This window comes from Ursus maritimus, unplaced genomic scaffold (genome assembly GCF_017311325.1).
Source record: "Ursus maritimus isolate PB19 unplaced genomic scaffold, ASM1731132v1 scaffold_9, whole genome shotgun sequence".
In the NCBI taxonomy this organism is placed as follows: Eukaryota; Metazoa; Chordata; class Mammalia; order Carnivora; family Ursidae; genus Ursus; species Ursus maritimus.
Window position 1 is genome coordinate 12,377,575 of NW_024427107.1, and position 25,563 is coordinate 12,403,137.

At 38.1% G+C, this 25,563-nt stretch overlaps 1 protein-coding gene and 1 long non-coding RNA gene across 2 annotated transcripts in view; both read left to right on the forward strand.

Annotated features, from left to right (window-relative positions):
• RAB2A (RAB2A, member RAS oncogene family) overlaps window positions 1–25,563 on the forward strand; it is an 88,415-nt gene that overhangs the window by 59,987 nt on the left and 2,865 nt on the right. The window contains exon 7 of the mRNA XM_040625615.1: window positions 25,004–25,072. Coding sequence (XP_040481549.1) covers window positions 25,004–25,072 — 69 coding nt within the window. The remainder of the gene's footprint in view (window positions 1–25,003; window positions 25,073–25,563) is intronic.
• On the forward strand, window positions 9–5,224 carry LOC121101670. Its single transcript, XR_005833624.1, has 2 exons — window positions 9–2,643; window positions 4,926–5,224. It is a non-coding gene; the product is annotated as an uncharacterized LOC121101670 (long non-coding RNA).

Below are 25,563 nucleotides of genomic sequence, written 5' to 3' on the forward strand. Positions count from 1 at the left end.
AATAAGAGGCCCTTTTAAATGTTCATCATCTTTTCATTTAATTGAAATGTATACTTTAATATTCATTTATTGGTATATCTTCCATAAACTTTTTAGTCTTTGAATATCGTAGAGTAGGAAAATTCTTCTGTTTGAAATGCTGTATCTCAGTTATTTCCATTGATCAGCCTGAACTGCTACAAGTTTTCTGAACACATCATGTTCTTTTTATGCTTTCTGTATTTGGATATGGTATTTATATACCATACAGAGATGAGTAGTAGTTAATTCTAAGTAAAAGTATTGCTACACTCTATTTTATAAAAGGCAGGAAAGAGGCTAAAAAAATAAGTAGTTTGCCTAGAGTAATGCTGTTCTTCGCACCTTCTGGGTAAGAATCTTAGCAGCAGCTACAAAAAGGGATTCTAGAAAATAAATGATTTTAAAATGTCATTTTTCTAAGGATAGCAGAGAGAAAGATGCTAGGCAGCAGCTAACACTGTGCCTTTAGTATAGTAAACAGTGAGTAAATTTTTATTAAGAATGTACTTGGGGCTCTTTTAATTAACTTTGAAACCAGAAATTGACTATAGTAATTCAAGAGCATTGGTATTTTCACTGGAAAATTCTTTCTAAGGCATGATATTCTACTTATCTACACTTGATGAGGTGTTCTGTGACTGTCCTTTAATGCATTTCCTACAGCCACCAATTAATGCTTTACTTGTTGCCCATAATTACAACTTGATAACATATAAGAGTAATATTGTACTTTGCACAGTGAACCAAGAGAGAAATTTGTTCTGCCTCTTTGTTCAACTTAAAATAGAGAGGTAAAGCTGCCTGTTTCAGAGAGGCAGTCCTTTATTAGAGGTGTTGTATTTGGAAACCATAATAGCTAATGAGTTGTGAGGGTTTCAAGACCTCTGAAACATATCCTTATGGATTATAATTGATTTTCTTAACTGATTTTGAGAACCCTAAGGCCAAAATTGAGTACATTTTGATTTAAAAAACCCATACTGTGGGGCACCTGGCCAGCTCAGTCAGAAGAGCATACAACTCTTGATCTCCAGGTTGTGAGTTCAAGCCCTATGTTGGGTGTAGAGATTACTTAAGTAAATAAAACTTGGAAAGAATAAAGACCATACTATGAAGTCAGATGACAAAGCATCAAATACTAGAAAGTAATCCTAGATTTCTAGTTCTGTTTCTGATGCCTTTGTGTTCATTTTCTTTATTCTTAACTAGTAACAGTAGGTATTTATTTGTAAGCAGCAAATTACTATTGTCATTTGGCTGAACGCTTAAATAAATTCCGTTAATGTTTTGGCAGCACTTATTACAGAAATTCTGTGTTAGTAATAAAAATAATTGTTTAAATTTGATCTGGGCAGGAATTTCTATACTCATGAGAGAACTTTTCTTAATTATGTAAATTAATTTGCTTTTCAGAAACTAAGGATACTAAGAAATAATCTTTTTTTAATTCCATTTTTAAAAGATTCAAAGACAAGCATTACGTAATATAATCATCCATGAGATTTTACCTAAAAGCTAAAAATATTTCATGATCAAGTATTTTGAGAAGGTAGAGAGAGGGAGGACCATTCTGTGATCCATAAAGGGCAAAATCAAATCTGAATATCTATATGACTTAGGAACCGATTGAACATGAAAGCAATAACCAAAGGGCTTCAGCATCTAGAAAAATGGAGTAGACTTCCTTTCACCTCTTCTACCTGCCAAGTACAGCTAAAACTCTGAATATTGTATGTACAGACTTGAGGAAGGTGACATAGCAATGATTTCCCTTGGTTTTTGTCAGATTGGGTTCAAGAGAAACTGACAATCCAGAAAGGCCAGCAGGAGGAGGGGGAAAAAAAGAAGCCTACTTTCTAGCCAAAGGACCAAGAAAGCCTAGCCAGAAAACTTTTAGAAAATAATCATTCTTCTATAGCCAAACGTGGCAGAAAAAAATTACAGTGCTCCTTCTACCATTAGCTTGCTTTAATGAGGTTTTCCCATACTCACCATTTTCCTGTGGTATTGGTGCCAGAGGAAGCCAGCAAAAGTATAGGTTTAAATAAGATCCAGACTCTCATTGCACAGTACCCAAAATGTCCAGATATCATTAGAAAATCACTCTTCATACCCAGAACCAGGAAGATCTCAAACTGAATGAAAAAAAAAAATTCCGTAGATGCTAATAGCAAGATGACAGAGATGTTAGAACTGACAAAGATTTTTTAGGCAGCCATCATAAAAATGCCTCAATAAACAATTAGCATGCTTGGAACAAGTGAAAAATAGTCTCAGCAAAAGTTATAAGTAAAAGCCGAAAGTTAAAAGAAGAGCCAGATAGAAATTTTAGAATGAAAAATATAATAATTAACATAAAAAAGGCTCAGTGGATGGGGTCACAGCAGAATGAAGGGAACAAAGGAAAGAAATAGTGAACTGGATGGTAGAACAATGGCAATTACTCAGTCTATACTACAGACAGAAAATAGACTGGAAAAAAAACAAGCAGTGCCTCAGGGACCTGTGGAACTATAACACAAACTCTAACATTGTGTTATCAGATTCCTAGAAGAAAGCAGAAAGAAAATGGCTCTGGGGCACCTGGATGGTTCAGTCGTTCAGCATCTGCCTTCAGCTCAGGTCATGATCCCAGGGTCCTGGGATCAAGCCCCGCATCAGGCTCCCTGCTCTGCAGGAAGCCTGCTTCTCCCTCTCCCACTCCCCCTGCTTGTGTTCCCTCTCTTGCTCTCTGTCAATAAATAAATAAAATCTTAAAAAAAAAAAAAAGAAAAAGAAAGAAAATCGCTCTAAAAGTACTTAAATAATGACCAAAAACTTGCCAAGTGTGGCAGAAGACGTGAACTTAGATTTAAGAGGCTGAACTAACTCCACACAGGATAAATCCAGCCAAATCCACACCACGCCGAACTTGTGTTTACAGTCAAATCTCTGAAAGCTAAAGACAAAAATTACAAGAGCAGTAAGAAACAGCTTACCCATTCAAATGACAGCAGATTGTTCATCAAACAGTGGTGGTCATAAAGAAATACACAGCAATTTCAAGAGCTGAAAGAGTAATTTTCAGGATTCTAGAACTAGCAAAAATACCTTTTAAGAATGAAGAAAAATGAAGACATAATCAGGATGAAAGAAAGCTAAGAACTTATTAGTAGCAGATCTAGAAAACAGTGGCTAATGGAAGTTATCTAACAGAAATGAAATGATGAAAGAATCTTTTAGGGAACACCAGTAACCAAAAGTACAGATAATTACAATAGACTTTTCTTAAAACTTTCAAGTCTTACGAATTATGTTTGACAAATGAAGCAGAACAATAATGTCTATTGTGTTCTTGATGTATGTACAGGAAATACCATAAACCATGGTAGAGAAAGGGACATGGAGAGGTAAGGGTACTATATTTCACCTGATTTGGTAAAATGACAACACTAGTAGACTGTGATAAGTTTTATATATATACATAAAGTTTTTTATAAGTTTTATATATATAAATGGAATATGGAAATAGTAGTTATGGAATAACTACTAAAAAAATATACAAAGAGATAAACTAATAAACAATAGGTAAATCAGTATGGAATTTTTGAAAAGGTTCAGTTAACCCTCAGAAAGGCAGGAAAAAGAAAGCCAAAACCACCCACAAAAAACAAAATGGCAGACTTAAGCCCTCACATTGCAATAATGACATGAAATGTATATGATCTAAATACACAAATCAAAAGAAATTGGCAGAGGGGATTAAAGAACATGACCCAACTATACGGGTGTCTGTAAGAAACTCACTTCAAATATAATGGTACAGGCAAGTTGAAAATAAAATTATTGGAAAAGATATAAACATTAATCAGAAGAAAGCAAGAGTGGCTCTATTTATATCAAATAAAGTAGACTTAAGAGCAAAGAAATTTGCCAGAGACAGAGTGGGACATTATATAATAGTGTGTAATATATATAGATACATATATCTCTATATATAATATAAATAGACTAAATATAGTCTAAATATAGTCTAAAATATAATATAAATAGACTAAAACAAGAGTCTGCCACGAAGACATAGCAATCCTAAATGTGTGTATATCAAACAGTAGAGCTGCAGGACATGTGAAGCAAAAACCAATAGGAAACTGGAAATAAACTAAACAGTGGAATTAAACTATCAAAAATAGTTTCCAGTTATGATTATGGATTTGTCTGTTTCTCCTTTCAGTTCTATTAGTCTGGTTATCAGTAAGCGATAACTGGGGAAAAAATCTCTAAAGACTTGGAAAGTAAACAACACACTTCTAAATAATCTGTGTCTAGGGGACTTAAAGGAAACTTAAAAATACAGTGAATTGAATGAAAATGAAACTATAACATACCAATTTGTAGGTAACAGGTAATTCAGTACTGAGAGGGAAATGTACAACATTAAATGCATACAATTCAGTAGAAGTCTCAAATCAAGAATCTTAGCTCCCACCTCAGGAACCCATAGCAAAAAGAAGAGAGGAAATAATAAAGGTAAGAGCAGAAATCAGTGAAATTGAAAACAGGAAAATGATAGAGAAAATGAATGAAAAACTGTGTTTTTTCAAGGTCAATAAAACTGACAAACCTCTATCAAGATTGACAAAGAAGTGAAGAGAGAAGGCAGAGATTACCAATATCAGGAACAAAACTGAACATAAAACTACAGATCCTGCAGACATATATAAAATGGACAAAAAAACAACACAAACTACAACTCACCTAATGTGAGGTAGATTTTTTTTTTATTTGACCTTTTTTAAAAAATTTTATTTATTTATTTATCAGAGAGAGAGAGAGAGAGACTGAGCACAAGTAGGGGTAGCGCTGGCAGAGGGAGAAGCAGACTCCCTTCCAAGCAAGGAGCCCGATGCCAGGCTTGATCCCAGGACCTTGGGCTCATGACCTGAGCCAAAGGCAGACACTTAACCAACTGAGCCCCCCAGGTCTCCCTGAGATAGATTATTTGAATAGTCCTGTATAATTATTAAGGAAACTGATACTCCTTAAAAGGAAATCTCTGTCCAGATGGTTTCACTGGAGAATTCTACCAAAGATACAATCACTCATTCATTTTTTTTCTAAACATTATAGAATGAACACCAATTCTACAGCATCTTTCCCAAAAAAAGAAATGGAACATTTCCCTATTTATTTTATAAAGCTCCTATTACACTGATAACCCAAACCAAAGAAAGTATCAAAAAAGAAAAGTGCAGACTGACACCTCTTATTAATGTATAAGCAGAATTCCTCAACAAAGTATCAACAAACAGAATTTCAGTAATATATGAAATCATAACCATGTACATATGTAAAGTGTATGTATCATGGCCAAAAGGAATTTATTCCAGGGATGCAAGGCTGGTTCAGTATTTGAAAACCAGTCGATATAATCTACCATTCTAATTAGGAGAAGAAATAAAACCACATTGTAGTAGTCAGTGCAGAAAAAGCATTTGACAAAATTCAACACCCGTAAATGTTTTAAAACTCAAAAAAAAAAAAAAAAAGGAATTGAAGAATACTTCCTCAGCTTGTTAAAAAGCATCTACAAAAAACACCCACATTTAACATTATACTTGTGATAAAAGGCTAAATGCTTTAGCCCTTGGATCGGGAATAAAGCAAGATGTTTGCTCTCACCGTTATTTAAGATATTGGTGGAAGTTCTAGTTAGTACAATAAAGCAGGAAAGGGACATAAAGGCAGACAACTCAGAAAGGAAGAAATAAAACTTTTTATTTGTGGCTGACAATTGTCTCTGTAGGGAATCCCAAGGAATTTACACACACACACACACACACAAACACAAACTAGTTAATAAGTGAGTTGAAGAAAATTACAGGATAAAAGACAAATAAATAAAAATCTGTTGTATTTATGGGGCACCTGGCTGGCTCAGTCGGTAGAGCATGCAACTCTTGATCTCAGGGTTGTGAGTTCAAGACCCATGTTGGGCATAGAGTTTACTTTTTAAAAAATTTATTGTGTATATATATAGATATAGATATAGATAAATAGATAGCAATGAACACCATAATTTAAAATACAATAGCATTTATAATCACACAAAAAGAAAATGAAATACCTAGGTATAAATCTAAAAATAATATGTACAGGACAGGACATATATGCTAAAAACTGCAAAATGCTGATGATAGAAAGATGTAAATAAATGAAGAGACATACTATGTTCATTGTTTGGAGTACTCAACCTAATAAAGATGTCACTTCTTCACAGATTGATACAGAGGTTTAACCCAATTCCTATCAAAGTTCCAGTAAGATTTTTTGGTAGATTTGACAGTATTATTATAAAATATAGAGGGGCAAAGAACCTGGAATAGCTAAAACAGTTTTGAAAAAGAATAAAGTAGAGGAGTCACTCTTTGATTTCAAGCCTTAACGTAGACTGTGTGATATTAATAAAGGAATAGATACATACAGCAGTGGGACAGAATAGAGAAACAATAAATAGACCCACACAAATACACCCAAATGATTTAACAAAGGTGCAAAAACAATTCACAGAAGAGGATAGCCATTTCAATAAATGGTGCTCTAACAATTGGACATTCGTAGACAGAATAAATGAACCTGAGTCTCATACCTTACACAAGAACTGACTCAAAACAGATCATGGAGTTAAATGTGAAACATTTAGCTATTTATCTTTTAGGGGGAGAAAAAGGAGAAAATCTTGAGGACATAGTGGTAGACATGCTTGTCACTAAAAGTATGATCTGTAAAAGGAAAAATTGATAAGTTTGCCTTTTAAAACTTTTGCTCTATGAATGATCCTGATAAAAAGATGAAAATGCAGGCTACAGACTGGAAGAAAATACTTGTAAGCCAAATACCAACAAAGGACTAGTATCTAGAATTTAAAAACTCTCAAAACTCAATAGTTAAAAAAAAATCAGTCCAATTAAAAAATGGGCAAAAGACATGACCAGAGATTTCATCAAAAAATATATATAAGTGGCAAATAAGCACTTGAAAAGATACTCAGCATCAACCAAATGTTGAGGAAGTGCAACTTAAGACCTCCATGAGATATCACTATACATCCATCCGAATGGCTAAAGTGAAAAAAGTGACACCACCAAATGCTGGCAAGGATATGGAGAAACTAGATCACTCATACATTGCTGGTGGGAATGTAAAATGATAAGGCCACTCTAGAAACAGTTTGACAGTTTCTTTAAATATTATACATTCAGAGACACCTGGATGGCTCAGTCGGTAGAGCATGCAACTCTTGACCTCAGGGTCATGAGTTTGAGCCCCATGTTGGAGGTAGAGTTCACATAATAAAAAAATAAAGATTTCTGTTTACCCAGAGAACCAGTACACAGATGTTCATAGTATCTTTATTCACAATATGGCCAAACACTGGAAACAACCTAGACATCCTTCAGCGGATGAATGGTTAGACAAAGGAATATAGTACATCCACACCACAGAATACTACTCAACAGCAAAAAGGGATGAACTATTGATATATGCAGCAACCTAGATGAGTCTCCAGAAAATCTTTGTTTCTCTGGGATAAATGCTCAGAGGTGTAACGGCTAGGTAGCATGGTAGTTGAATGTCTAGTTTCTTTCTTTCTTTTAACATTTTTTTTTTTTATTACGTGAACTCTACTTAGTGAATAAAGTCAATCCCAAAAGATTGCACACCATATGGTTCTATTTATATGACCTCCTTGAAATGACAAAATTAGAGAAACGGAGAACAGATTAGTCATGGTCAGGTTTAAGAGAGGGTGTCAGGGTGGAAGGAAAGTGGGTATGTTTATAAAGAGACCGACAGTGGGGATCCTTATAATAATGGAAGTGTTCTGTATCTCTTCAACATTTTGATTGTAACAATGTACTATTTGTTCCCGAGATACTACCATAAGAGGAAACCAGGTAAAGGTTACATAAGATCTCTTTGTATTGTCTCTTAAACCTTCATGTGAATCTACAATTACCTCAGAAAGTCTGATAAAAACATAATAATAGCCACATACAAACAACTTTAATTAAAGTAACCTGTTCTTAAAGATCACAGTGGCAATTTTTTTAAAGAAACTAAAGATTAAGAAGCCTCACAGTTGTATTATAATAAAATACCAATGTGAGAATATGGAGCATAGTTATATAAGTGATATTTTTTAGATTTACAAAGAACACAGTTTCTTTTTCAAATTATTAAGTTACTCATTTTTTAATTTTTTATTATTTTTTTTAATTATTGTGTGTGTGGTTTTTTTAAGATTTTATTTATTTATTCGACAGAGATAGAGACAGCCAGCGAGAGAGGGAACACAAGCAGGGGGAGTGGGAGAGAAAGAAGCAGGCTCATAGTGGAGGAGCCTGATGGGGGGCTCGATCCCATAACGCCGGGATCACGCCCTGAGCCGAAGGCAGGCGCTTAACCGCTGTGCCACCCAGGCGCCCCTGAGTTACTCATTTTTTTAAAGTATGGCTCTTTGGTGAGTCTCTGTCACATTTTTGCACAGAGCAATTTTTTTTTTTTTTTTACAACAACTAAGTTCTTCCATGCTGAATATTATGTGTTTTAGCTTATGCCTAACAAATAATAAAGTTACTATTGAGATTTTTATTATGCATGCATAGACTCTCTTAGTAAGATTGCTCAGAAGTAACTAAGGAAGAAATTATACTAATATTCATAAAAGAGACCGCTTAGAAAGACCTGATTGGAAGATAATAATGAGGTTTATGTAGAGCAAAGTAACTAAGGGAAGAACTCCAAAATTGGGCTAAACATTAGATGTTTTGCACTTTCGTATATAATCTAGTATTTTTTTAAAAACAACTGAGTTCATTCATGACCTTTGTGGATGTCAGACTTTAAAACCCAATTAAGTACATCATTAAGTAAAGAGCATTTATATGACAGTATATGTTTATCCGTTAGTTTATTTTTCTACATCACCCATATTAAAGCATTTTGGTTGACTCAGTAAGGTTGGTGGCGCTGCTATTTTAAATCAGTTTAAATAGCTGTCACCACTTAAAAAAAAGTAAACCCATATATCCATCATCTGGCTTCAGAAGTTATCACCATTTTGACATTTTGATGATTTTTTTTTTATTATGTCCTCTGGTTTTTTTTAAAGGAAATTCCAGAAATATTTTACCTATAAATATTTCAATGGCAATAATTTTAAAAACATATAACCATGATACCATTATTATACATAGCAAACTTAGTAATTCCTTCATAATATCTGATATCAAGTATGAATGGCATCCTTTTTATTTCAGTCAGCAATTAATGTTGGAAAACAAGTGCCAGTTTCTTTCTTTGAGATCAGAGAAGTCTAACGGGTGTTGTTTCTGCTTTGAGGAGAGGGAAGAAGGAGAGCTAAGCATTTATCAGGCATCTGCCTTGTAATAGGCCCTCGGCACCAGTGCCTGTGGCAGGAGAGCCAATACCTCAGGGGGAAAGTGTACAGCACATAAAATTGCAGTGTATGACCTCCAGGATTTAAGCAAGAATTAGCCTGCTAGAATTAAATCCAAAGAGGAATCATGATGAAACCCAAGAGATAAGTATGCTAGTTTAACAGGGTCTGTAGGTTCGTAGTGGCTTAAACTTGGCGTTGGAGCACATAGGAATGAATTTCAGGGAAGTTAGTTCTAAATACTGTGTCTTATCATGCCATCCTCCGTGGGAGAGGCAGTTAGCACAGTGGGTAGAACCTCAGGCTCTGAGCTCAGACAGGAATTTATGGTCAGCTTACTGCTTTACCTTGGAGGACCCATTTCGGGGAGAGTGGATCATGTTAGGAGTTAAAAGCGTTAAGACAGCTATCCTAATGACACATCCTTCTCACCCAGTGAGAGTGGTAGTTGCTGTTTGGGCAGCTCATCCCCCACCCGCATTTTTAATTTATTTGAGAGAGAGAGAGTGTATCCTCATGCATGCACGTAGGAGGGGCAGAAGGAGGGGGAGAGGGAATCTCAAGCAGACTCCACGTGGAGCACAGCACCTGGCACAGGGCTCGATCCCACAACCCTGAGATCATGACCTGAGCTGAAATCAAAAGTTGGACACTCAACGAACTGAGCCACCCAGGCACCCCCGTTATCCCCTTTTTGTAATCTGTTGAGAGTTAATTCCTAGCCAGTCTTGGACTGTAATATGTAGAGAGGAAGTTGGGGAACCCCTGCATTGAAAGACAACTCTCTTAAAGGCCATTTTTTTATATAAAAGAGAATTACAGAAGTTTTTCCCCTTCTTATCTGCAGGATGGGGTAGGGGGGATATGTTCCAAGACCCCCAGTGGTTGCCTGAAACTGCAGGTAGCACCAAACCCTATATAGCACTGTTTTTTTCTGCACATACATACCAGTGAAAGTCTAATTTATAAATTAGGCACAGTAAGAGATTGACAACAACTTAATTAAATAGAACAATTATAACAAGATACCGTAATAAAAGTTCTGTGAATGTGGTTTCTCAGGACATTGTCCTACACTGTACTCACCTTTGTGATGTGAGGTGGTTCAGTGCCTGTGTGATAAGATGACGTGAGGTGCATGGCGTAGGCATTGTGGTGTAGCGTTAGGCTGCTAGTGACCTGACTACATCAGAAGGAGGATCATCTGCTTCTGGAGCATGGTTGACCGGGGGTAACAGAAACCATGGAAAGCAGAACCACGGATAAGGGGGACTACTGTATGTTAAAAGATAGAATGATTTACACAGAGCCAGTGTCTGATCATGGGCCATTTCACTGAAAGTTCCTTTTAGACACTTAAACCTAGGGGCGCCTGGGTGGCCCAGTTGGTTAATCATCTGCCTTTGGCTCAGGACATGATCCCAGGGTCCTAGGATTGAGCCCCGCATCAGGCTCTCTGCTCCCTGGGGGAGTCTGCTTGTCCTTCTGCCTCTCCCCCACACTCATGCTTTCCTTGCTTGCAGTCTCTCTCTCGAATAAAATCTTTTTTAAAAATGCTTTATTTCAGAGGCGCTTGGGTGGCTCAGTTGATTAAGCATCCAACTCTTTGATTTCAACTCAGATGTGATGTCAGGGTAGTGAGATCAAGCGTCCATCCACCCCCACCCTGCCGCCGCCACCCCTTGGTCAGGCTCCAAGCTCACTGCAGGGTCTGCTTGAGATTCTCTCTCTCCCTTTCCCTCTGCTCCCCCGCCTTGTGCACACGCACGCTTGCTCACTCTCGCTCTCTCTCTCTCCCCCCCTCACTCTAAAATAAAATCTTTTTTTAAAAAGTGTTTTATTTCAATGACAATCTGGGTGGGAGAGTGAGGACTGGAAAGTGCTATTAGGAAGTGACACCACTTCTACTTCTGTTTGATGGGCTCTCTCTGACCTGTGAGTTCTGCAGTGAGTATCCTCAGCTGTTCTCAGCATCTTCCTGATGATGTTGACACCTGGATCCAAGTTCATTCTATCCCTGATCCCTGCTGACCTCCTTCCATGTCAGCCACCACTAACACCATTATTCAGCACTGCTCTACTTACAATACCTCAAACTTTATATTTTCCTTAACTCTACCCTCTCATATACCAATTGTTTTGCTCTTACCCAAATTTATGCTCTGATCTTCAGCTGGGATCTTAAATTTAAAATGACGCCAAGACTGTACTTCCAAATATTATTTTTGGGGGGGCGCCTGGGTGGCTCAGACAGTTAAGCGTCCAACTCTTGATTTTGGCTCTGGTCATAATCTCGGGGTCGTGAGATTGAGTCCCACATCAGGCTCCATACTGGGCACGAGCCTGCTTGGGATCCTGTCTCTCCCTTTCCCTCTGCCCCCTCCGGCCCCTCAAAAAAAATTATTTTTCAAATTATTTTCTAGAGAGCATAAAAATAAAATACCTTAGTCTACCTAAACTAGATATTACTTACAAAGATAAGAATTCCTCAAGATCTACTATTTATAAAATCATATATAACATTAATGCCACACACATATAAACATTATGTACACACATAGAAAGCTTTCTCCATGTAAAACCTCAGTGTATTAGCCAACTACTATAGTATACAAATACTATGTTAAGTATATTGGTCTCCAAACTGTAAGTTACAATTTTTGAGTTACAAGTTATATAAGGGAATTCATCCTTCCTATGAAGTGGATTTTAGTCACTTTTGTACAACTTGGGGTAGCTCTAAATGTGCTATACTTTGAGGAAATACACCCCAGAGTTCATCTCCTAAATGTCAATGAAATCAAAAAGCCAATTTCAACCAAAATAGGCTTGTCTATATGGTATTCCTACAGTAATAGGAGACCAGAACTTAACTCTACATTTTCAGTTGTTGGTACTGATTTTTTAAACATGATATTTGGATGCTATATACATGTATTTGAGTTCATAGCATATGGAGGGAAAAACCCATTTAGTTGCCCATCATTTATTCAACTAATATTTATGCTGAATATACAGAGCATTTATAGTGTCATTACATTTTAGGAAAATGAGATTTAGGCTCTTCTATCTCTGACAAAAAAGAAAAAAATTACTTTGACCTCCATTTTACTAACGGTTTTGCTGATAGGAAAATAAGGATCAGCTATGTGACCAGCAGTAAATATTTTTGAATATTAGTTTTGACTTCTGTTTTCATCCAAGACCTGAAGGTCATTGAGGACACCAAGATACCATGTGTACCTGGTAACTGTCCTGGCTCCTCATGGAAACACCTCACCTCCTCAACTGTGGCTCTCTGGAGGTTCATTCTAGAACCACAGTTTTGTTTAGTGTCCTACTCTGCAGTGTCCCAGGAAAATCTGGCCTCTGTGGTCTGCCCTGTGACAAACTGAGGAGTTGTATGAAAGTTACAAGAAGCTCCTTCTGTCACTGGAACCCAGTGGTGTTGGTTGCACACATGTGGTATCGGTATTCAGAAGAGTGTTTCATAAGTGGAAAATCTATTTCAGAAAAATTCTCAGGTGATTAAAACATGCCAAGTACCTTAAATAATGCTGTTGTATATTTGTGTGGCACGTTGTCAAAGTTCTTTCATATGTTAGCCCCTTTCTGCTGTGCCACACAGTAGAGAATAGCAGTATTGAAGACTATTCTGTCCTCCTTTGAGGAGTATTAATTAAAATGATCACCTCTAGGGGCCGCTAGGTGGCTCAGTCGGTTACAGCTCAGGTCATGATAACAGGGTCCACTCCCTGCTCAGCGGGGAATCTGCTTCTTCCTCTCCCTTTGTGGCTCCCCCTCCTTGTGCGCTCTCGCTCTCTCTCTCTCTCTCTCTCAAATAAATAAAATCTTTTTTAATAATAAAATGGCCACCTCTGCATAGGGTTCCATGGTCAGATGTGCTTAGGAGGAGCTGTTGTATATCTCCCTTGTAGAAAACCAGAATTCACGATAGTTTATTAGTTTCTGAGAACCCCCTGTTAAGAAACTAGTTCACTTTTATTTAACCCAGGGTTTTCCCAATGTGATTTAACCATTCTCCCAAAAAATGGAATTGGGGTAGGGGATATGTGATATCTGAAAGATGAATGTCTTTTTTATTTTGCTCATTCTCTTACTTTATGGTAACATATGGGTTGCAGTTGGGGGTGTGGAGACTGCTTTTTCCTTAGCTCAGAATATTTTGTAAAAACATTCTTTTCCAGGGGGGCCTGGCTGGCTTAGTCAGTGGAGAGTATGACTCTTGATCTTGGGGTTGTGAGTTCAAGCCCGACATTGGATATAGAGCTTACTTTAAAAAGAATAAATAAAAATAAACAATTTTCCCCCCAAATCAGTTATATTTAGAACTGTGCTTCTCAAACGTTAATGTATGCTTAGATCACCTAGGAATCCTGTTAAAATGCAGATTCTGATTCCGTAGGTTGGGGGTATGGCCTGAAAGCCTTCATTTGGAAGCAGCTGTCTAGTGTTGTCATGGCTGTTGCTCCTGGGCAGGCTCTGAGAAGTGTAGAGACTGTGAAGTTCCTTCAGCTCTGTCACCTAACAGAAGAACCCGGAGGACTACTATCTTTTTCTGTTCCTCAGAAACATTCCTTCAAACAATTTCATCCTCCCTTACTCTAGTGATTCTTGGCTCTCAGCTTATAATTACATAATCAAGTTTCAACCATTTTAAAAACAGAAACCTGTCATTCCCAGTTCTGAATATATTCTCTTCTTCTATCTTCTAGTAAGATCCATCTCCATTTCCTCATTCTTTTTCACACCTCAGTTCACAGGTCAACTTCCTCCACCATGGCCAGGGTTACCCTGGGCTTCCTAATTGCCAGTCCTAACAAATACTTGACTGTTTTTACCTTAAACAGTTCCTTCAGGATATTTGAATCTTCAAATATCTTCAATCCTCAAATATGTCCTAAAGTGTTTCTTTTTCTCTACCCCTTTATAGTCATTTATTCAGTGAATATATGTTGCTTTCCACTTGTGTCTTGTTATTTCTACCTGTTAAATATCTCCCCAAGTTGTTCTCTTCTATCATTGCTTTTGGATTCCCTGTCTTAATTTTTCAATCCTCTACGAAGTTGCTTCTAAGATCTTCCTAAAAATGGAAACTGAATGTCACTCCCCAGTTTTATTAAAACCATGTGTGGTGGGCTCCCTACAGTTTCAGAATCAACTCATTAGCTTGGAAGACAAGTCCCTTATTGGCCAACTGCATACAATGTGCTCTCTCTATTATACTAAGAGCCCATCGGCTGGGTGGTGCTCTTTCAGCCCGCCTCCACAGAAAGTATTCTGTACTCTTGAGATGCCCTTTCTGCCTACCTGATCCTTCAAGGATATAACGAAGTCTCAGGCCTCCTCTTGGAATGCCGTGACACAACACACCCTCCCTGCCCCCTCCACCACCAGCCACCATCCACATGCACACATAGTCAGCAGTTACATGCTCTTCTCTCTGTGTTCATGCCCATATCTTCCTGAGCGTAAATTTATCTTAGCACTCTGTCGTGATGCTTGTTTTTCATGTTGATTCAGCATAAGGGCAGCATTCCTTGAAAACACAGATTTTCTTTTCATCTCTGCATTCCCAGCACCTGGCACAATTTCTCCTCGGCACAGTAGATAATAAATGTTTGGATGGTTAAGTATTTATTTAATTACTTCAGTCTTGTCTTTTTTCCTTCAGTCTTCAGTCTTTTATGCTTTGGTCCCACTTGTTAATACGTAGGCTGAATTCTGTCCTAAACCTTTGCTCTAAGCATTCTAAAACCCATGAGATTTTTGAAACCCAGAAGAACAGATTGGCTCCTCCTTTGATAGGAGCTTCCTTCACTAGCTACCTAAGGTCTTGGTAGTTTGAAAAGATTTTTTTAGACCCAGGAATAAATGTCACAAAGATTACAGGAGGCTAGGAAAAATACCCCTTCCCAAATGCCTCATGCTGACTTCATGAAGATTAAAATGCCCCAGAAGTGATATATTATTATAGTTATATATGTAACTGTTTGTGTATGTGTGTAGTTATATATATATATATACATATACATATATATGTGTGTGTGTGTGTGTGTATATACATATATCTCCTTCCCTGTCTTTCTCTGTGTATTTTCTCTGTAGAGTAAAATTCCATTTTCTCAAGAGTTGTACACTACCAAAACTCATAGTATTATATTCCCTATAGAAACTAAAGATGATTGTGGTGTGTATTGTGGTTAAACTTGCCGTTTGCTTAACAGTTGTCTCCGTATCAGATATTCTCACTCTCTTAGCCATTTGATGGGTTAGTTTTACTTATGTTCATCATTTTATTTATGGGAAGCCAGAAAAATACATAAACATCAAACAACGTTGAGGCAGAAGTCTAGTAATTTGAAATATCTTTTTAAAAATCTTAAACTCTTTGAATTCCTGGCTAGCTCAGTCAGTGGAGCACTTGACTCTTGAACTCAGGTTTGTAAGTTTGAGCTCCGCGTTGAGTGTAGAGAGTACGTAAAATCTTGAGGGACACCTGGCTGGCTCAATTGGAAGAGCATGCGACTGACTTACTCTTCATCTTGGAGTCATGTGTTTGAGCCCCGTGTTGGGTGTAGAGATGACTTAAATAAATAAACTTAAAAAATAAAATCTTTAAATAAAATATCTTGAGCTATTGAAAAATCAAGGCTGGCAATTCTTGGCTTAGCTGCTAAAGTACTAAAAGATACAACCAAGGGCGCCTGGGTGGCTCAGTCAGTTAAGTGTCTGCCTTCAGCTCAGGTCATGATTCCAGGGTTGTGGGATCAAGTCCTGCATCAGGCTCCCTGTTTGGTGGGGAGTCTGTTTCTCCCTCTACCCCTCTCCCTTGCTTGTGCGCTTACACACCCTCTCTCTCTGTCTCTCTCTCTTGTGTTCATGCTCTCAAGTAAATAAAATCTAAGCAAAGATAAATAAATAAAAGATACAGCCAAGATAATAGCTGAAAACATAGTCAGCTAACTGGCCCTGAGACAGATTGCAGTAGCTTGCCAGGCCATCTGACAGGATAGGTGGATTTTTGTGTCTAGAGAAAACACATGACTTGTGTAACTAAGAACACCAATTTCAAGACCCCTTGCTAATGCGTGTTTCCTGTCCCAGTACCTCCAGACCTAATTTGCGTTGAGAGGACATCTTACCTGCCTTGGGCTGTATTGTAAGTGTTGGCACAGGTATTTCTATAAGGCTGGAATGTGGCGTAAACTGAAGGCTTTCTTGTCCCCTTAACCCTGTTCTCAGTGTCAAGGGTACCACACGACTTTTTCACTGGAAATTTGACCTGACCTTATCAGGTTTCCAGCATCCGTGGAGGAGTGTTTAATAAATACTTATTCTCTTCCCCTAATGGGAAGATTTTTGCTGCCTAGCCTCAGTTTCTCCACCCCTTACTTGGGCATCACCCAACAGAACTTGGATCATCCAAGCCAAACGAACTTTGAAAGTTACATCTGCTTTCTCTACGAAACTACGGTAACTAAACGTGACTGGGGAAAGTCCTGCTGATATGTGCATATCACACACTTACGTACTCACACATTTACAGTGCATATTCATATATAAGCCCACAATTATCTAGATCACAGCTACCAAGACTTTTCCACTTGTATCTGACATAAGCATTAGAATTCCATGTGTCTAAAATAAACTCTTCATTCTCTCCTTGAAACCCGATTTTTCCTTTTTATTTTATTTTTTTTTAAGATTTGTTTGTTTTAGACAGAGAACACTAGCAGAAGGAGGGGCAGAGGAAGAGAGAGAAAGAGGCAGACTCCCTGCTGAGCGCGGAGCCCAGCACGGGGCTAAATCTTACAACCCTGAGATCATGACCTGAGCTGAAATCAAAGAGTTGAATGCTTAACTGAGTGAGCCACCCAGGTGCCCCTCCTATTTTATTTATCTCAATTCATGGCACAGCCTTCCCTGTCACTCACTTCAGCCAAAAGTGGAGTCACCCTTAAATACCTTACCATTCTTGCCCTGTTATTTACCAAGTCCTGTTAATTTCCCCAAAGTAGATACTAAGTTTGATCTTTGCTTTCCATTCTGGTTGCCACAGTTAATTTGTCAGGCTGTCATTTCTTGTCTGGATTATTGTTTTAGACTCTGTACTGGTCTCCCTGTTGCCAACCTTGCCTCTTTATAAATTCATCATAAAATAAAATGAAAACATGAAATAAATGAAAATTCCTTTGAGTTGTGTTAAAGATTAAGTGATCCTGGGGCATCTGGGTATTTCAGTCGTTAAGCGCCTGCCTTCAGCTCAGGTCATGATCCCAGGATGCTGGGATCGAGCCCCGAGTTGGGCTCCCTGCTCAGTGAGCCTGCTTCTCCCTCTCCCTCTGCCTGCTGCTCCCCCTGCTTGTGCTTTCTCTCTCTCTCTGTCTGTCAAATAAATAAATAAAAATAAAAATCTTAAAAAAAAAAAGATTAAGTCATCCTGATAAAGGGAAGGTAAATGTGGGCAGAATGTCAGTCCTGCTAATCTTGCTTCTGCTGCAGTTGTGCATGGTCTTAGACAAGTCATTTCTCCTTTTGTAGCTCAGTCCTGTCTATAAAGTGAGAGTTACTATAGATCAGTAGATTCAGCAGTGGCCCTCTTCCTTCTAATGAAATGCAGGAAACTATGAAAGAAAAGCAGAGTGGGATGCCATGGGAAAGGAGGAAAGAGGAGTTTTCATTCTCCTTTCACTGGGCCCTCCCTACTTCCTACCTCATCCCAAGAGGTGGCCCCTGCAAGATGTCTGTGAAATACAATTTGAAAGCCATTGTATTGGACGATATGTGTATGAATTCTCTCTTCCCGAAACTAGATCAGATAGACTCAGAACATTTTAAAGCCACAGGATTTGAAGGAGTTTGTATTTAAACTGCCTAGTCTTGAATTCTGATCTGATGGTCTTCCCACAAGACTTCCCTGTCTTTGCATAATATTTAAGCCTTACCTCAATATATTTTATTTTCAGAGCTCACTGTACATGGTGCATGTTCCTAATTTACTTTTTTAATGTTTAGTTTTTATTTAATCAAGATGCTTTAATTCACTGAAGAGTATTGATTACTGTTTTTTTTAGCCTTTTTTTTTTAAGATTTTATTTATTTGAGAGAGAGACATAAAGAGTGAGAGAGAGACAGCACTAGCAGGATGAGAGATAGAGGGAGAAGCAGACTCCCCACTGAGCAGGGAGCCCAGTGCAGGGCTCTGTCCCGGGTCTCTGGGATCATGACCTGAGCCGAAGGCAGACGCTTAACCGACTGAGCCACCCAGGCACCCCTTGATCACCGTCTCTCTCCTTTACTCTGTCTGCCGTGTTTCAGGACACATTCTACCCTCTCCTGTTGTTCCCCACACGTCATTGCACTCACACATTTATGATGCTGAAGGCTAACAAGGCATGAGTGCTTACTGCTTGCCAAGCTCTGTTCTCAGCGCTTTACACATTCATCCTCCCAGATAGTCTGTGAAGTAGGCACCATTATTATCCTCATGCTACAGAGCGGGTAAGCATTGGGTCCAAAGCAACACGTCTAGTAAGACGTGGTGCTAGAGTCAGAACCTAGACAGTCTGGTTCTAGAGCTCCCCCCTTAGCATCCTCCTAATCTCATAAGGATAACTTCATCCCACAGATCTTCTTGGGAGCAAATGAAAGAAAATTAAAATTAATTTCCTCATTTTTATACGTATTTTGAATTTCTTTCAGAAATAATGAACACCTGTGCAAATTACTTAGCATAGTGACCGGCCCATTAGTGAGTACTTAGTAAATATTGGTTATTATTAGCTTCATCACATGGACACCTGTAGTGTTCATAGCATTGATTCGGAATTGAGGAGAAAATTAACATTTTAGTTACCTCACGTTTCCCAGTTCTAAGAAAAAAACTACAGAATCACTGATTTCACAGGGTACTTTGCTGTCTAGCATGTATCTGTTCAAGATGTTTATTTATTTAAAGACTTACTTTTATGTAATCTCTACAGCCAACGTGGGGCTTGAACTCACAACCCTCTGGTCAAGAGTCACATGCTCCACCAACTGAGCCAGCCAGGTGCACCCCTGTTCAAGATGTTTAAATGAAACCAAGATACTTTGATTTATTTTGAATTCTTACCTATCAGATGGTATACTTTTCCTTTTGCCACCAGGTGGCAGCATGTGACATAAAGAAAGAATTTAAATCTTTTACTCTGTTGTAGACAATCTATTTTCAGTATTTTGCGTTAAAAACTGTTAAACCATAATAAAAATGAAACGTTGTTCTGTGTTCCCCTTTGTCTTTGTCCTCTCTCATCGGCTGTAAAGAAAGGCCCTGAACACATTGTCCTTGGCCCACATGTAGACCTCCCTCAGTCCTGCCCTGCACGCATTCTCCCTCTGTCCGTGCAGAAAGTTTCTTTTTCCTGCATCTTCAACAGAGATTTAAGTCCCTGTGCTTCAGTTCTCCCAACTAAATTGTGTTCGTTCACAATAGTAAGAACTATATCCTCTTCCCTATATCTTCCATAGTACCTAGGGAAGTGCTGGGTCTCAGGTAGCAGTAGGTATCCCTGGGTGAATGATGAATGATAGGATACGCATCAGCTTGTATGTTGAATATTTATTTGAATTATAATGCATTTATAGTTCTTTGTGGTTATGTTCATTTTAATTTTTGCTAGGGAAGTCAGTGAAAATTGACTTAACTGTAGGTATTAGAACCATTCAGATAACTAGTGCCAGGGGCTGAAAGATTACTGTCTGAGGTGGAAGGCAATTAATGGCTAATGAAGGTAAAGAACTGACCATGGCAATTAATCAAATAGGGCAAAGGGGGAGAGCTAATGGCAAAATGAAGAGGGTCAGGCCTTTGATTTTGCATGGGAAAGCAAGAGGCTCACCAAATTAAGTTAGCTACACAGAAATCTGTTTCTACTACATAATTGTGGCTCTGCCTAGATATTGTTTGTTTCACAGTGCTAATAATGAAATCTTTTGACATCGGTTTCTTAGCAGATGTTTTTTCCTGTTCCGTAACCTATTTATTAATATTCAGATTTGATTGTATTTGTGGAGTATAGAAGTGTATAATGTTCTTGCTTACAGTTCTAACTTACATGTTACAAAACAGTGATCTTTAGGTTGTCATGCTTTGAAAGTGTTGCACTAACTAATGCTAAAAATTTCTGTAGCTGTGTCATTAACTTCATTTTTCTGATAATAAAGAAATAAGTATTCCAGGTAGATTAGTTTACCAGGTTATAGCCTCTCTCCTTAATGCCATGGACCATCATCATTAGTGCGTGTACTCCGCTGTCAGGAGCTGTGAGATGTCCACAGTTTGCTGTCCCCACAGCTGCCGCCATATGCAGGCTCCCCCGTTGCCTCTGCCCCTAATACTACATAGGTTTGACCGGGCCTACCACTCACAGACACGCCCTCATGCATGCTCCCCTTTTCTGTCTTTTTTTTTTTTTTTAAGATTTTATTTATTTATTTGTCAGAGAGCGAGTGAGCACAAGCAGGGGGAGCAGCAGGGAGGGGGAGAAGTAGGCTCCCCGCTGAGCAAGGAGCCCGAGGAGGGACTCGATCCCAGGACCATGGGATCATGACCTGAGCCAAAGGCAGGCACTTAACTGACTAAGCCATCCAGGCGCCCTTCCCCTTTTCTTTATCCTACTCCCTCCTTAGAATTTGTTTCTATAGCATGGGAAATAGAAGAAGTGAAACTGATTAAAGGTATGTTTAGAACCGAAAGGAATTTCAAGTTAAGACTATCCCATGAAAACATGAGAGCTTTAGTGTAAAGGCTTTGTGGTATCTAGTTAAATTGTTGCTCATTTCCTCTTTGTTGTCTGTTCTAGAGGTATTTCACATTGCTACATTGAAAGATATATGTGGGCATTGCTTTTTAGTGACTAGAGTAAAATGAGCAATTAAAATTCTAGCCAGTTACTTTAAGAGGTGTCTCTTGTCTTTCCGAGTTCTTGAAATGCTTGCAGCTCTAGGGGACAGATACTGTCTGTAACACCCAAGGCTCTGCTCTTAGAAGTTTCATTTCATCTCTGATAAGCCTTAACAGTATTTGATTAATGTTCATTATATTTGGGGATTCAACAGTTTCAATCGATAGCCACCGGCTTTTAAAACATGTGAACTATAAAAAAAAAAAAAATAAAAATAAAATAAAACATGTGAACTAATGTCTGCATTTGTCACATCGGGTTTTAAACTAAGGATTCATTAAAATTGATCATTAATTAATCATTTAATAATACATATTAAATATAATTAATTTTGCCATCATGTGAACAAAGCAACCCATTTATATAATATTCTCTTTATCATACACCCAGAGGAGTGGAAAGATATTTTATTTCAGTGTTTTCAGTATATAATCATGAGTTGGATGGCAAGTAAATGAAGCATTGTCCAAAGACTATTTCATTGATGATGAGAATTACGAAAGGAAATATATCTATTTGTATGTATCTCAATTGTAATGAAATTAATTGCATGTTCTTCAGATATAAAATGCATCTTAAGTCCATTGGGTACAGTGGTTCTTAAAGGTGCTTAATAATATTAAATACTATTCAGGTCATAAAATTAGTAGTGACTTAGAAAATTTCATATAGCATAGCTTTCTTGGCCAGTTTTTAAAATGATTCATCAACAGATTAGCAAAAATGTGCATTTCTTTACATAAATTGGCACATTTATATATCTTTTATAATACAAATGCTTGTTTATATGAAGGTATAACTCATTTATGGGATCTTGTAGTTCTGTCTGTTCTAGGGAGATGTACACATGCGGGTGCCTGCCCCTTTAAGGATTTAGAGCCCTGTGAATTTATGAATCTGTTGACTTCAATATTTAGTTAGCCTGGTTTCTAAGGCCATCACCGTAATTGACATGTTATTGGAAATAAAGTTAAGTTTTTCCTTATTTATAAGGGTAACTTCAATTTTGAGGAATGTGAATCAATTCAGAGTTGGCTGGAAGCCAATTTCTCCTTCCCTATAACTCCAGCGCACAGGAAAAGCGCACTTGCTTCCTAAGTGCCTCGTGAATCTGCAGTGATTAATTCTTCTCATTATTTTGCTGCAAATTCTCATGACCCTCTCTGATGATTCGATCAGCCACTTAGAGTTTATGCATATTCATATCTCTGCGCTCCTGCCGCAGTCACTGGCGTCTCCGTCGCTGACTGGTGTGTTCTTGGTGCAGTAATTGAGCTGCCGTAGATTGATGACTCTGGGGAGCTGTAAGGCCTTTAAAGGTGAAAACATATCAGTCCTGTTAATTAGGAAACAAAAGCTCCGGTGGCAAGTTCAGCAGTCAGATGTTTCCAGTGCGGAGAAGACGAAAGGTAGGACTGGTTCCTCTCCATGAACCTGTTTGCTTTGTAAATTCGGAATTAAATCTGTGGCAGTGCTAGTGGAGAATAGCCTTGTATGAATTTTCATAGACTGCTCACCGAAGAGGCCCTGACTTAGGATGTGAGCCCTGCTATCTGTGAGCTCTCAGATGGGAGAGTTCAGACGTGAGGTTCTGAACACTTTTGGTAGCATTGGCACTATGCGTATAAAACATCCTAATATTTTTTTGTGTGTGTTTAGTAATCTCTACTCTCAGCATGGGGCCAGAACTCACAAACCCAAGATCAAGAGTCACATGCTCTACTGACTGAGCCAGGGGCCGGTAGCTTGATATTTTACATGCACGTAGAGTGCTTGTGGATTCATTTGGAAATAAGAGGCGTAATTTGGTCAGTGTTTTAAAACACACTGTTTTGTTTTTTGGGGTATTTTTGTTTTTTTGTGTTTTGTGGTTTTTTGGTCAATTTAGTAGTGTGCTATGTGGGAAAAAGGTGAAACTTCATTCAGCATGGCATGGAAGCTGAGCTGCTTTATCATAAGCGTCCTTTGATTCTTTCCCTCTTAAACTGTGTATTAAGTAACACATTGCCCTGGTGAAGAGGATTCTGTGTGGAACAGTGGCCTCTGAAAGTAAGCTGGTTTCAACAGAAAGTTTATGCAGTTTACCGAACTGACAGCTTTTTCTTCTGTGTGCTAGTCTCACATGATGGTATCCCTGCCTTCCCCCTCCAGTGATGAAGTTTTCTTTTGGGATATAGTTTATATACCATAAAATTTACCTACCTCTCTAGCTATCTATTTATTTTTTATAATTTTTTATTATGTTAGTCACCATACAGTACATCCTTAGTTTTTGCTGTAATGTTCCATGATTCATTATTTGCGTATAACACCCAGTGCTCCATGCAATATGTGCCCTCCTTAATACCCATCACCGGCCTATCCCAAACCCCCACCCCCCTCCCCTCTGAAGCCCTCAGTTTGTTTCCCAGTGTCCACAGTCCCTCATGGTTCATCCCCCCTTCTGTTTACCCCCCTTCATTCTTCCCGTCCTTCTCCTACTGATCTTCCTGCTATTTCTTATGTTCCATAAATGAGTGAAACCATATGATAATTGTCTTTCTCTGCTTGACTTATTTCACTTACCATAATCTCCTCCAGTCCTGTCCATGTTGCTGCAAATGTTGGGTAATCGTTCTTTCTGATGGCTAATATTCCGTTGTATATATATGGACCACATCTTCTTAATCCATTCGTCTGTTGAAGGGCATCTTGGCTCCTTCCACAATTTAGCTATTGTGGACAATGCTGCTATGAACATTGGGGTGCATATGGCCCTTCTCTTCACTACGTCTGTATCTTTGGGGTAAATACCCAGTAGTGCAATTGCTGGATCATAGGGTACCCTTTTAAAGAGTACAGGTCAGTAGGTTTTAGTGTACTCACAAAGTTGTGCAACCATCACCACTATCTGATTCCAGAACATTTTTATCACCCCAAAAGAAACCGCATACGCATTAGCAGTCACTCTCCGTTTCCCTAGTCCTTGGCAACCACTCATCTACTTTTTCTCTCTATGGGTTGAACTCTTCTGGACATTTCAGTAAATGGAGTCATGCTATGTGTGGTCTTCTACATCTAGTTTCTTTTACTTAGCACAATGTTTTCAAGGTTCATGGACATTGTAGTAGGAAGGAGTACTTCATTTTTTGTTATGGCTGAGTAATATTGTGTTATTAAAGGCTATACCACCTTTTGGGTTTTTTATTCGTCAGTAGATTAACATTCGTGTTGTTTGCACTTCTTGGCTATTGCTGCTGATGACGAACATTCGTATACACCCTTGCCTCGTTCTTGATCTTTAGGAAAGCTTTAAGTCTTCACCACTTGGTGTGGTGTTAGCTGTGAGTTTTTCGTAGATGCTGTTGAGGAAGTCCCTTTATCATGAAAGGTTGTTGGATTTTGTTAAATGCTGCTTCTGCCTGCCTCTATTGAAGTGATCATATGGTTTTTGTCCCTTATTAATTAACATGCTGCATTACATTGGTTGGTTTTCTTATGTGGAACTTTATGACATTCTACAGAGTTTTTACATAATATTCTTTTATCTTTGTGATTTTAAATAATTCAAATCAATTTCTCTATATTTCAGGCATTTATTAATACAGCAAAAGAAATTTATGAGAAAATCCAAGAAGGAGTCTTTGACATTAATAACGAGGTATATCTATGTCTCTATCTATCTATATATGTGTATGTATAAATAAATACTATTGGCTCATACTAATGTAGAATTGAATTTTAATTACTACATGGATTCATGAGTTTATATTTCTTTTAAATTCCTTAAATGGGTCTATGATGTCAGTTAACACATTATTAGTTTATAATCCTCTAACGGAAGATTTTGTTCTATGTTCTATAATAGGTAAATGTTTATGTTCTAGTAGGGCATCGCTTTGTCCGTGAAAATGGATTAAAATAAGTGACCATTTATTGCAAGCAATGCAAAAAAAGATAACCCTCCAAAGAGAGAAGAAAATCCACTTTCATCCACGCGTCCATATGGTGTCATCTGCTTTGGGGAATAATTTTCTAGTGTGTAAATGCACATACTATGTTACTAATGCAAGATGCTCGCTCTCTTGTCTAGTATGAAAGAGGGAAATACCCAATTTGGAAATGACTCCCAGTATAGCATAGCATGTTTTC